Source organism: Diaporthe amygdali (genome assembly GCF_026229845.1).
Source record: "Diaporthe amygdali strain CAA958 chromosome Unknown NODE_4_length_2575358_cov_65_588622, whole genome shotgun sequence".
NCBI classification, from domain to species: domain Eukaryota; kingdom Fungi; phylum Ascomycota; class Sordariomycetes; order Diaporthales; family Diaporthaceae; genus Diaporthe; species Diaporthe amygdali.
Genome location: NW_026517024.1, coordinates 1582512 through 1594591, shown reverse-complemented (window position 1 = coordinate 1594591; position 12080 = coordinate 1582512). Strand labels below are relative to the sequence as shown.

The 12080-nt window shown below is 53.2% G+C and overlaps 6 protein-coding genes across 6 annotated transcripts; 3 read left to right on the top strand and 3 right to left on the bottom strand.

Annotated features, from left to right (window-relative positions):
• Positions 1-514: 514 nt before the first annotated feature.
• Positions 515-1819, bottom strand: J7T55_008687 (uncharacterized protein; the record flags this gene model as incomplete). Its single annotated transcript, XM_053139031.1, has 1 exon — positions 515-1819. The coding sequence occupies one exon, from the start codon at positions 1817-1819 to the stop codon at positions 515-517; it is 1305 nt and encodes a 434-aa protein (XP_052997962.1).
• Positions 1820-3017: 1198 nt separating this feature from the next.
• J7T55_008686 (inosine-uridine preferring nucleoside hydrolase) lies at positions 3018-5156 on the top strand (the record flags this gene model as incomplete). Its single annotated transcript, XM_053139030.1, has 5 exons — positions 3018-3074; positions 3148-3220; positions 3736-3838; positions 3924-4128; positions 4182-5156. 5 exons carry the CDS (start codon positions 3018-3020, stop codon positions 5154-5156), a joined length of 1413 nt encoding a protein of 470 aa, XP_052997961.1.
• Positions 5157-5583: 427 nt separating this feature from the next.
• Positions 5584-6037, bottom strand: J7T55_008685 (lsm domain-containing protein; the record flags this gene model as incomplete). The annotated part of the gene is made up of 3 exons (XM_053139029.1): positions 5584-5778; positions 5860-5936; positions 6013-6037. The coding sequence occupies 3 exons, from the start codon at positions 6035-6037 to the stop codon at positions 5584-5586; spliced, it is 297 nt and encodes a 98-aa protein (XP_052997960.1).
• Positions 6038-6572: 535 nt separating this feature from the next.
• Positions 6573-6971, top strand: J7T55_008684 (glutaredoxin domain-containing protein; the record flags this gene model as incomplete). Its single annotated transcript, XM_053139028.1, has 2 exons — positions 6573-6770; positions 6834-6971. The coding sequence occupies 2 exons, from the start codon at positions 6573-6575 to the stop codon at positions 6969-6971; spliced, it is 336 nt and encodes a 111-aa protein (XP_052997959.1).
• A 134-nt stretch (positions 6972-7105) lies between these two features.
• On the bottom strand, positions 7106-8308 carry J7T55_008683 (uncharacterized protein; the record flags this gene model as incomplete). The annotated part of the gene is made up of 6 exons (XM_053139026.1): positions 7106-7238; positions 7292-7692; positions 7755-7780; positions 7841-7933; positions 7987-8048; positions 8262-8308. 6 exons carry the CDS (start codon positions 8306-8308, stop codon positions 7106-7108), a joined length of 762 nt encoding a protein of 253 aa, XP_052997958.1.
• Positions 8309-9462: 1154 nt separating this feature from the next.
• Positions 9463-11096, top strand: J7T55_008682 (mfs sugar transporter; the record flags this gene model as incomplete). Its single annotated transcript, XM_053139025.1, has 3 exons — positions 9463-9536; positions 9593-10751; positions 10803-11096. 3 exons carry the CDS (start codon positions 9463-9465, stop codon positions 11094-11096), a joined length of 1527 nt encoding a protein of 508 aa, XP_052997957.1.
• Positions 11097-12080: the final 984 nt, after the last annotated feature.

Below are 12080 nucleotides of genomic sequence, written 5' to 3'. Positions count from 1 at the left end.
GCATATGTTGAAAATCCGCAATGATCTGGGTATCACGATTGAATTTGCTAGCGGCCTCGAACTTTTTTTTAGAATAATAGTGATGTGTTTCCTACTGATCAGATGCCCTTGACCGCATGAGTACTATCAGAACGACCTGCCTTGCTGCCGTGATCTGATAACAAAAAAGACAAGACGAAAAGAAAATCGCAGTCTGAATTCTGCCGATCCAACCTTGCCAATTCAGAGCCTCCCTCCTGCTTTCAGGGCAGCACGTACTTCGTCCTACTCGAAGAGACAGGACTCGTGGCCTGGACTATGGCGCACCTCCTTTTTGAATTGCGCCCCCCGCCCCTTCCGACCGAAATACCCGCTATTGCACATTATAGAACAACGTACCAGAGCCCAGCCAAGCGGTTGGGGCCCGCACTTTGCCTCCGAGTTATTTTATGGAGTTCTGAACGTAGTGGACATCATCTGAGCCGACCAAGATCGAATCAAGTTGTAAATCCAACGTATTTCTGTGTGTCCTCGTTCACACATCCCACTCTTGCTCCTGCTCTTCGGCGAGATTGGCGCCGTCATCAGTGAGTGCAGCGAAAGACGACTGTGAAGGCAAAGCCTTCGCCTTGGGCCGACCATTGATCTCATTCGCCTTGAAGCCTGGCTTGTTGCTGGCTGGGGCTGCGTGGTTCTCCGCGGCGGACTCGTCGGTCTCGCTGACAGCACTCGTGTTCTTGCTCTTCTTCTTGCGAGACTTGGAGACAGGGACCCACTCCTCAGACTCCTTCTTGAGCATCTCCAGCTGCTCCTCCTCGGAGTACGGAATGTCGGCCCAACTCGTCTTTGCGCCATTCTGCTTGGCGGTATCCTTCTTTTGCGCGGGTGCTGGGGCAGTGACGGCAGCGGCCTTCGGAGTGTTGTCGAAGGTGTCCAAGGGCTGAACAGATGCCGCGGCCGGGGTCTGCTCAGACTTGCCGTTGACACCATTTCCGGTCCATGCAGAGGACTTTGGGACAGTCGTCCATGATGAGCCATCCTTGGCGGCTCTGCCTTCGGCTTCCCTGGCCGTGCGTCGCTGGGCCTCCATCAGGACCTTGCGAGCCTTCTCATCCTCCTCGCGCTGGGCCTTTGCCCTCTCGACCTTCAGCCGGTTCTGCCTCTGCTTCTTGGTCTCGGTCGGTTGTGGCGCCTTGGCCTGCCTGGGCTTCTGCTGCTTCTCGGCTGTGTCGGTCAGTCGGAGGACAGAGGGACCTGAAGCGGGCTGCTCAAGCATGTCGGAGATGCCTGTGGGGTCTGCGGCAGCGACAATGGGGGAAGCGGCAGAGGACTGGTCATCGTCGCCATCGATCCCAGCTGTGGACGAAGGGGCGGAAGGGGCCGAGGCCTTGCCGTTGTCTGCGGGTGTCTCGTGACTAATATCTTTGGCCTTGGATTGTTTGACCGACTTCTGCTTCTGCTCGTTGTTCACCTTGGGTGCAAACTTGCTCTTCTTGTTCTGTGCCATCTGCTTGGCAAACTCACGATTGTCGACACCATCATCGGAGCTGTAGTCCTTGGCCTTGGATTGCGTAGCTGCGGCATACGACTTGGGCTGGGCTTTGGGCTGAGGCTGCTTGCTGGACTCTGATGCAAAGCTTTCCATCCGTTGTCTCTTGGCCTTGTTTTCCTTCTTGGGCTGCTCTCGTGAGTCTTGCACGCGCTGCTTCTGCGAAGCTAACTTCTGCTGCTTGACCTGCTTGGCATTGTGCTGGGTGTATCCGACAAGGCCAACAACAACGAAAAGTGTCGCGTAGCCAACAAATGTCTTGTTGGTCAGAATTGAGAGTGTGTTGCCCATGATGGCGAATTGAGCAGTGTCGAGATTTAGAGAAGTCCGGAGGCCTGGGGAGGATGGCGGTTTGCGACCGGGAGAGCAGGTGTGGTCGAGGGTCGGTAGAGAGTCAGAGCCGCAATGGATCTGTTGGTGATGGTCGAAATCCAATTGATGTGTACCTGTTCACAAGCAAGGTGTAAGTCCAGTGAGGTCTGCAGCCTGTGGGGAAATCCATCAAGGTGTTTGCAAAAGCGGTGGTTTGACCAGCTGACCACCCATTCCCCCGTGCTATGGCTGGACTTACTGCTTATTGGTAAATGCTGCTTGCTTGACTTTGGAGAGCACAGCACAGGTCCCAAGTGCTTCTAAGAACTGGAGCCAGTGGGCCTTTCGACGTGGAGGTCTGGAGGTTAGGAGGAGGTGATGGACGGCTGAGCAGATGCAATCGAGGATTCCGATCCGGAGCCAGAAAGGAACTGTGGAGAGATGCTCGGTGGTGGTGACAGCTCCAGTGCTCGTGTTGACACGATACGATGCGACGAGGTCCTTTTTCCTGTCAGACTAATTAACAGGTGGCATTTCAGAGGTGCAGCGACGGCGGCAGCACCAGTACCTAGGTACCTACCTAGCCGGGTAGCTCTCGGGTTCCCAATTGGGGTCTCGTTTGGGGCGGACCCACCAGATGAGAGGGGAGGTAAGACGCTAGTTGGGCCGGGGAGACGGGGAGTCTGCTGCTGTGGGAGGGAGCAACTACACTACGGCACCATAGCCGTACCACCAAGAACCTTGGAACCTTGGGAGATTGGTCTGCTGTCTGCTGGGGCAGCTCACTCGAGATGGTGTTGAAGAGCAGGCAAGAACAAGGCCAGAATGGATGTTTCTTTGAGTCTTGAGATGATGAGTCTAGAGACATTATCGGACTTTCACTTTCTGATCCGGGTCAGTGAATTCTGAGCAGCTTGTGCACAACACCTCGTCTACCGAAGTACAGAGCAAAGTACATACTCTTCCTGCCCTGCACACCTGCTCAAGGACAAATCCATTGTGACAGACCAGCCGGAAGCCGAGACACCCAATCTACCACCCAAGTCACATCCACCTGCCCCCTTGACCATCAACCAGCATGCTATTAATAATACATTGCAATGCTGCAGACTCCGGTCAAATGCCATAACAAGACAGCCAGACAGCCAGACAGCCAGACGGGATAAATTGATTCAATATGTCTGCACCAAATGAGATAATCATTGCACCATCAATCAACAACAGGGTGAAATGGGTACTTGATCCACTACATGTTCACAGTAGTTAGTCTAGGTACAAAGACATGCTGACTGACCAGACTGCCAAAGTGCTGGTTATGGCGCATGACGTTGAGCACTCATTACCCTTTATCGCTCTCCCTTATCATATCAGTTCTGCAGTGTAATATTGAGGGGCCACCTCCAAACTTGTTCGAGCAATTTGCGGAGAAGTAACCTGCCAATACGTGCACCTCTGTGAGCTGTCTTGGTCGACTATTTGGATAAGCCTCATTATATTGCGCACTGTCTTGTCTGCCATATAGCTTATTTATTTTTGGGACCGTTCTCAGCACTCGGTTGGTTCACGGGGTCAATCCGCATCTGCAGGCAAGCAAGTAAGCACTGATCTCAAGTACTTCCCATCTGTTCCACCGCATCGGAAGAGCGGACAGGTACAGGCGAACGAACACAGGCACAGGCACAGGCACAGACGTAGACACAGACCACAGGCTACAGACACGGATGCAGCTAAGTCCACGTGAAATTCCCGAATCTCTTGCTGACTGGGTCTGAAGCCAATCTCGCTTCTAAGACTGCCATGGCTCCAAAGAACCGCATTATCATCGATACCGACCCAGGCAAGATGTCTCCTCCCCCGGGCCTCGTGTGCTACACTCTGGCTGACGCTGTGTGCAGGGGTTGACGATGTCCTCGCTATACTGCTCGCCCTCACGGCTCGGCCGGATGAGCTGGAGGTCGCCATGATCTCGGTGACATATGGCAATGTGTCTTTGCAAAGGTCAGTCCTACTTGTCTGCCCTGGTGAGACAAGAGAGATTGTGTGGGCCAGGCGACCAAGTGCTGACCTGCCGCTGAGCTTCCAGGTGTCTGCGCAACGCTGTCGCACTATTCCACGTGCTGGAAAAGGAAAATGCCTGGCGCAAATCATCGGGCAAGCCCGAGGGGTTTGAGGCCTTGAAGACTTCCAAGCCCATCGTCGCGGTTGGCGCCGAGCACCCCCTGCAGGAAGACATCCTCAAGGCTGATGACTTCCATGGCTCTGATGGCTTGCATGGTGTCCATGAGGCTGTATGTGCCAGTTCTCTCCGTGCAATATGCTTCTATATACTGACCTACAATAGCACCCGGATCTCACCCCAGCAGATACATGGAGTTCGCTTTTCGCCAGTGATGGAACCCACGGGGAAACAGGCTCTGCTGAGCCGCCTGCATTTTCCCCCTACTTCACACCTTCAAAGACTCCTGCTCACAAGGAGATGCTTCGAATTCTCAAAGAGAGTCCCGAAGACACCGTTACAATCGTTGCTGTTGGACCCCTGACCAATGTGGCCCTCGCCGCAGCCGAGGATCCGCAGACCTTCTTGCGCGTGAAGGAGCTCGTGGTCATGGGCGGCGCTGTCCATGTGGAAGGTAATATCACACCCGTGGGCGAGTTCAATTGCTTCGCAGATACAGTGGCCGCCGCCAGAGTTTATGCCCTGACCTCCCCCACGCCTTCTTCTACCATGCCTCCGTTCATTGAGGGCAAGTCCACATTAGGGCCCTATCCGGACAAGTTGCCCAAGAGGCTCCTGCTTAGTCTCTTCCCACTCGACATCACAACACCGCATCTTCTCAACAAGAGCTACTTCGCGCAGACCATCCAGCCATTGATGGACGCAGGTAGTCCTCTGGCTCGATGGATAGCGACTTTCATGTTCGGGACCTTCAACAAGATCGACTCCATGGTTGGTGACGGCAGTGAGCCGGGGCTGTCCCTTCATGACCCGCTCACTATCTGGTACATGCTGACACGTGACGATCCTGCTTGGAAGGCAGTCCCGAAACCTGAGGACATCCGAATCGAGACCGCTGGACAGTGGACGCTAGGCATGCATGTCATTGACCGCCGGAACAGGAGCAAGCCGGGTGAGCAGCAGGACGGCAAGGTCAAAACCAATCCTGAGGACCCAATGGATGCCGTGGAGTTTGATGATGTGCCCAACGACAATATGAGCTGGTTGAGTGTCAAGAAGGGAAACAGGATCAATCGCATTGTTGAGTCGCCCGGTGAAGATGCATTCGCGCCATACCTAATGAAACGTCTCTTTGGGTAGATGAAAGTTTTGATGGTAATCGGCAATCACATAGTTTCTGAGCAGCAAGCAGTAACATCAGCATCAATTGGTCGACAACTATGGCAGGACATAATGCATACCAGATATTGACAGATGGAATGACTTGAACAAACTTCCTGAACTCCCTAAACTCCACGCGCCTGCAGATGCATCATATTCCTTAAAGTGGCCCTTCGGCCCATCCGGCGCCGGGCTGAGGCCTTCAAATGCGTAGCTTCTACCGTAGAATAGCCACGCGACCAATGCCCGCTCCACTGCAAGTCTAACCCTGGGTATCTCGTCCATGCAATGACCACGCTCCCTTCCATACAAAATCACCTCTCCTCACCCATGCCTTGAACGGACAGATCCAGCAGCACATGGAGGAAGGCATTTTCCCGCCGTCCCGCGCTCCTCACCACGGAGCTTAGGAGTGCTTGATACCGCCGATGGGAGCGCCCTTGACAGCCGTCCAGTCGATGGAGTTGTCGATGTCCTCATCGACGACGCCCACGAGGCAGACGTTGTCGCCGCGAACGATGTAAAGACCGAGCGGCACCTCCACAGATGGCTCAGGGTCCTCTACCGGGCGGATGACGCGCTCGATGGCGTTCTGGAGGACCTAGTCCGTTCTGTCAGAAACCGGGGCCCTTCATAAATAACACGCGTCTCGTGCTGGGAGAAAAGCAAGCCGCAGACTTACTAGATTGGTCTGGTTGTCGGCGGAAATGAGAGTGCCAACTAGGGTGCGGCCGTCGGCCGTCATGATTGACACCTTCTCTGGAGGAGTTCAGCATGTCAGCCTGCCTGGAAGCTCGAGTGAAATGAGTCTAGGGCAACGTGAAGGTAAACTTACTGTCGATGTACTGGTTGAGAGACATGTTGTATCTGTGGATACGTTTTTATCTCCTTGGCTAAAGTGAACGAATGAATGGCCGAGTACTCTTCTGTTACTGCTGGACGATGGGAGACAGCAGAGCGGTGAGTCGCGGTGTCTGTTGACGTGTGTGAAAGTGAGGTTGGCCTGGGAAATTTTGAGCTGAGAGCTCTGAGGCGCCCCTGGTGAAGCTCGCTCCCCTGCAACAGCTTCAGCAAGCTCCGACGCCCTGGCATTTGGGCCTGGTGGGTCTCCGCTAAAACCGGCCCCTCCAACAGCTGTCCCTGGTACTGGCACCTCGTGATTTTGCCTCCCAGTACATTATTTCATGGGAGGACGGATGGATATCTTCAATTCTCCATCCCGCGCTTGACTTGACCAAATTTACAGGTTGAACGATAGTGCAAACAAGCCACGACCTTCTCAATATCTAGTCAGAAAACCATCGTCAGGGTGAGCTTGTTCAACGCGGGTGCCAGTCAGCCCTCCCCTCCCCCAAGAATATGGGCTGACCCATGTATTATAGACACATCATTACAATGCGCGCAACGAGCAGACTGCTGCAATTTCCCTGCAGGATCACCCTCTTCACCAGGGAACACTGTGGCCTTTGTGTTTCAGCACGCTCTGTGCTCTCAGACGTCTGGGACTCGCGGCATTTCATTTACAAGGAGGTCGATATCGTCAAGCCAGCAGCTCAATCCTGGAAAGAACTGTATGATTTTGACGTTCCGGTGGTATGAATAAAGTCCACTCCGAACTATATTTTGTCCACCAGGTGCTCACCAAGACCCGGACAGATCCATGTCAGCAAGTCTGACGCCCCGGAAGAAGATCCCAAGCTTGCTTCAAAGGCCTTGAAACTTATGCATCGATTCACCCCAGAGCAGGTGAAGGCCACGATGGATAAAGCCGAGCAAGGCTTGACCAAGGCATGACCGTGCCGTTCGGAGTGGCCAAGCCGTCTGCCTTCAGCGTGCTAAAGACGCCATATTGGCCTGGAAAGCAACGTTTCTTAGTGCCTTGCGTCCTGATCCATGCTCTGATAATATCACCTGGCCTACAAACCGATTTATGACCCGTACCCTTTACCCTTCTCCGGTCCCACACCGCCTTGAGCAGTCGCCATCGCCTGCTTCATTACAAACTCGATAGTTGTTATATCTGTGCCGACATTGATCATGTCAAAGCCCATGGCACCATATCTGTGCTTGTCAGCTGTTGAGGGTCATATGGGGACAACGTGGAAGGCGCTTACTTCGCAGCTTCCTCGCCAGACGAGGCATACATTCCGCATTTGATTCCGGCATTCTTGGTAGCCTTCAGGATCTTCGCGATCGCTTCCTTAAGCTCAGGCTTTACGTCACCGTTGATTATGGGGTGTCCGATGTTGTTGCCCAGATCAAATGGACCAATAAACAAGACGTCAACCAACGGAGCTATCTCATCCACTGCAGCCAGGGCTTCCTTGGTCTCGATCTGTACCATGACGAGAATAGCATCATTGGCCTGCTGGAGGTATTCCGTGAACGAAGGCACCGGACTGAAATTTTGCATGGCGATGGCGGAGCCGAATCCTCGGCGTCCTTGCGGCGGGAACTTGCAAGCGGCCACGACTTGCTTGACCTCCTCGACCGTACGAATAAGTGGCACCACAATCTAAGCATGTGCTGTGGTCAGCGACCCGCATACGTACGGAATGTGGACATCATCACTCTTACACCGTGTGCGCCGCAATCTAGTGCCCCTACAGCATAGCCAGTTAGCACATGCGGTTGTTCCTCTTCAGAGATCCATTGAGACTTACTCTTGATCATCCATGGCTGAAAGTCAGGAATTCTCACGATAGGAGATACTCCGCATGCGGCGATGGCCGGCACAAGCTCATGCATCGCAGCGTCTGCCGCCCAATGTCAGCATCCGACTTGGTCGAAGGGGTCCGGGAAGACGCACCATCTATGTTGCCGTGTTCACAGTCAACCGCTATCCAGTCGGGATTCGCTCTCGCCAGTGCCCTGGACACGTTGGCACCTGGGAACATTTGCTATCTACTTTGTCAGTGGAGTGTTGACATTGCATGCGACAGGCTAGATATGCGCCAGGGGACTCAAAGCAGCTCGCGGTTTGAGATGATCCCTTTGGGGGTGTGAACAAATTAAGACCCAAACTCGATCCAAGGAAATAGCAATACCCAGATCCCGTAGCTCGGTCCTTTGTTTTCAACGAACGCCGTCCGAAGCCGATTGGACTTTTGCATCGCTGTAGCTGCTGCCATGGTGGATGTATTTCGACGCTGTGGCTTGAGTCTGATAGCTGGCGATTTTTGGAGCCTTTGTAAACGCAGATAGGAAGCGCGAACTTGAATACGCAGGAAACTCTGAGAGTTGAACGACTGAAGCGACTTCATCGTCACGAAGTGGGAGGCTATCTGCCTGGGCTGTCCGGTTTATAGTCCGTTGCCGGGGCTGGTACCTAGCAAAACAGGTATAATCTAGTCGCTGCGGCTGTGGTTTGGTATATCAAGCTGGGGAAACAACTGTGCAGCTCCGATTTGCGCGCCGCTTTCTCCAAACTTATTGACATATGAGAGAAGCGATGATCTCAGATAGCCTGAGCATCATCGCTGCTCGGTTCGTATAAGGCCAGGTCGACGGCATCAACTTGGGGAGCCGTGGGGGGGATGCGGGGTCTCCCCGCGTTCATGATGTGGGTGAAGTGGACTGGACCGCAGCTCGATGCCAGAGAGACGTCTACTCCTACTCCGGTACAGCTTTTTACTCCACACAATACCCTGGTCTCGACTGAAGAGATGGTATAGAACAACAGCCACCGCTTGGTCTCGAACATTTATTAGTTGATACGCCGTGCTTGACCATGATGACACACCCGGGCACGTGTCCGGGGATCTTCGGAACAGGCCTCGGCGGTTTTCCGGACGATCTGCCCCCAGCCGGACTTCATCCGCCGGAGCTGGGATGCCGAACAGGGTGATCAGATTGATAACTCTGGAAGACGATAAGCATGTGATTCCATCCTTGATTGTCCCTCGAAAAGACGCGCGGGAATGTCGACCTGTGCTTTCTTGGATTCGAAGCCCTCACCGATATTAAGCAAGGGTGACTCTTCTCCGTCGATGAGCCCCGAGAGAAACGCCGTGGGATCCACTCAGTCCGTAAAAGTTGTGCGGCGTTGGAATAGTGGGAGGGTTGAGTATCGACCCGTCGGAAACTCCAGAACGGGTAATTTCGAAATGGAGCATCACAGTCTGCGCTTTGCGGTCTATTTAAGAAAATCGTCTCGGCGTTGATCGAAATCGACTGAAGATCGGAGTCGTGAAAGTAGGCAAAGAACCTCTACGAGAACAACGGCTCACACTCTGAGGGTCCTCGAAGGGATTTCGACCATAGACTGCTGCTCTCCGCCTACAAGATGAAAGTCTTCAAGCCATGGCCGCTGTACATCACGTCCAGCTTTATCACCTCCTTGATAGCAATGCTGTTTGGGTAAGCCACGGCCACCCATAATACAGGCCAATCAACTGATTTCTGACTGGGGCTAGTCTCGATACCGGGACGATTGGGTCCGTGACGACCATGCCTGCCTTTGAAATCACCATGGGCCCCATATCGTCCACAATCCGCGGTGTCATCGTCTCGTCCATCCTGCCAACCGGTGCCTTGGCCGCTCTCGTCGCAGGCATTCTAGCGGACAGGTACGGCAGGAAACGCCTCATCATCCTCGGCTCTGTGATCTACGGCGTCGGCGCGGCTATTGAGAGCGGCTCTGTCGCCCTGGCTATGTTTATAGTCGGACGGCTGATCAAGGGTGTTGGGCAGGGTCTGTTCCTGAGCACGGTGTATGTCCAGGTTTCTGAGATCAGCCCGGCCCGGACTCGTGGTACCATGACTTCACTCCCGCAGTTCCTTATCGTCTGCGGCCTTGTGACCGGCTTTTTCATGTCCTACGGGACTGCTGGCATCAAGGACTCATCCGCCTCCTGGAGGTTACCACTGGGTGTTGCCAGCTTCCTGGCCTTTGCTTTCGCAGCAATAAACGTCCTGACGCCTCCGTCACCGCGCTGGCTTCTCGCCAAAGGCCAGTTCGAGCAGGCACGCACCATCATCGCCGCCCTGGGCCTGGACGAGGCCGAACAGCAGGAGTTGTTGGATGTCTCCGCCTCCGGGTTGGAACACCCCCCGGATGAAGCCTTCCTGGAATCGCTGAATCAGATGTTCAAGGACTTCGCCGAGGCCTTCTCTGCGCCTTTCCGGGCGAGGACGGCGTTTGGATGTTTCATCATGGCTTTCCAACAATTCAGCGGAATCGATGGCATCCTCTACTACGCACCCATTCTGTTTCGTCAGGCCGGGCTTTCTGGCGAGAAGGCGAACTTCCTCGCCTCTGGTGTCTCCTCCTTGGTCATCCTGGCAACCACTATTCCCGCGTCCCTGTGGGCTGACCGCTGGGGGCGCCGCACCTCGAGTATCACTGGCGGGGTGCTTATCACCGTCCTCATGGTCTTGATGGGCACGATGTACGCCGCAGATCTTGTCCATGGAAGCCATGGCCCAGGCAGATGGGTTGTTATTGTCTCAATCTACCTGTTCGCTGTCGTGTATAACGCAACTTGGGCCCTCGGTTTCCGTACTTTCCTAGTCGAGAGCTTACCTAGGAAGACGAGGAGTAGCGCTTCCTCCCTGGGACAGTGCTCGAATTGGGTGAGCATCCTTTTCGACTATCCAGTCTGTGCTATTGCTGACGGACATTAGGTCGCAAACTATATTGTCGCACTCACCACCCCGGTCATGATCGCCGAATCATCGTTTGCTGCTTACTACTTCTTCGCAGGCTGTACATTGATTTGTACGATTGTATGTGCACTGTACATGTTTGAGACCAAAGGCCACACCCTGGAGGTCATTGAACAGAAGTATTTGGATGAGAAAGCAAAGTCTACTGGACGGTGGGCATTCGAGGGCTTCAAATTGAGACCGGTGGCGAGAGTTTCCATGTGTCAGAGTGTGAGCAGGCCGGCCTCTTTGGATGGCAATGGACACTCTTGAAAGGAGGTTGACAACTTGCCGTGGATGTACACAACTACACATATATTGTATTGAAGTATTATACTAGTGTTGTGGAGGTCAGGCACCATCTGTTCTTCCTGTATCTGTTGCTAATTGAGGAATGGCATAAAACCTCCGCTTCATACATCTACGCGCCAATATCCAACCTCGTCTTGCAAAGGACGACACTTGATCCAACCTACCGAACAAGGACATCGCTGACAGAGAAAAGCCACGGGTTGATGTCCCGTACCGTTATTTCCCTATCGATCTCGTGATGCTCATTAGGCGAATTCATCCGAATATTTGTATTGGACATATGTTCGATATTCTAGGATATTACGGATAACATCTCGTCTTGGGCCCCCGATATCTGTCCCAATTTCGAACCATCACATACACTATTGGGATAACACCGCCACACTCTCAAAAATCACAACACGTCATTACAGAGCCACCTATAGCTTAGTTACTTCTTCTATAGAAGGATATCCAACAAAAACCTATCCACAGGAGGTTATCTCGCAAGAGGTTATTCTACAGAAGGTTATCCTATAAGAAGTTATCCTACAGGAGGTTATCCTATAGGAGGTTGTCCCACAGGAAGTTGTCCCACAGGAGACTATCTCTTCCAGGAAACCATCCTATTAGAAAATAATTTAGAGTCAGTTACCCTTGAGAGATTATTTTCTTCTCCCATAACTCCCCCGCCCCCAACCCTTTGCTTCCCTCTTTATTCTATATGAATACTGTGGCCGCGAAGCGGACACCCGAGCTTGAGCTCATGCGAGTCTATTCTCGGCATTGGCTTCGACTGTATTATACTTCGCGAATGTCCATCGACTCAGGGCATTCTCTGCAGTTGAGGTGTCAAACATCAGTAAATTCATATCTGTCACAGGGACCACATTGATGCACTTCTTTAGGGAGCCCTAAGAAAATCAAGGTTCCTTTAGGGACGTACAATATTGTTTAAAAATCTAT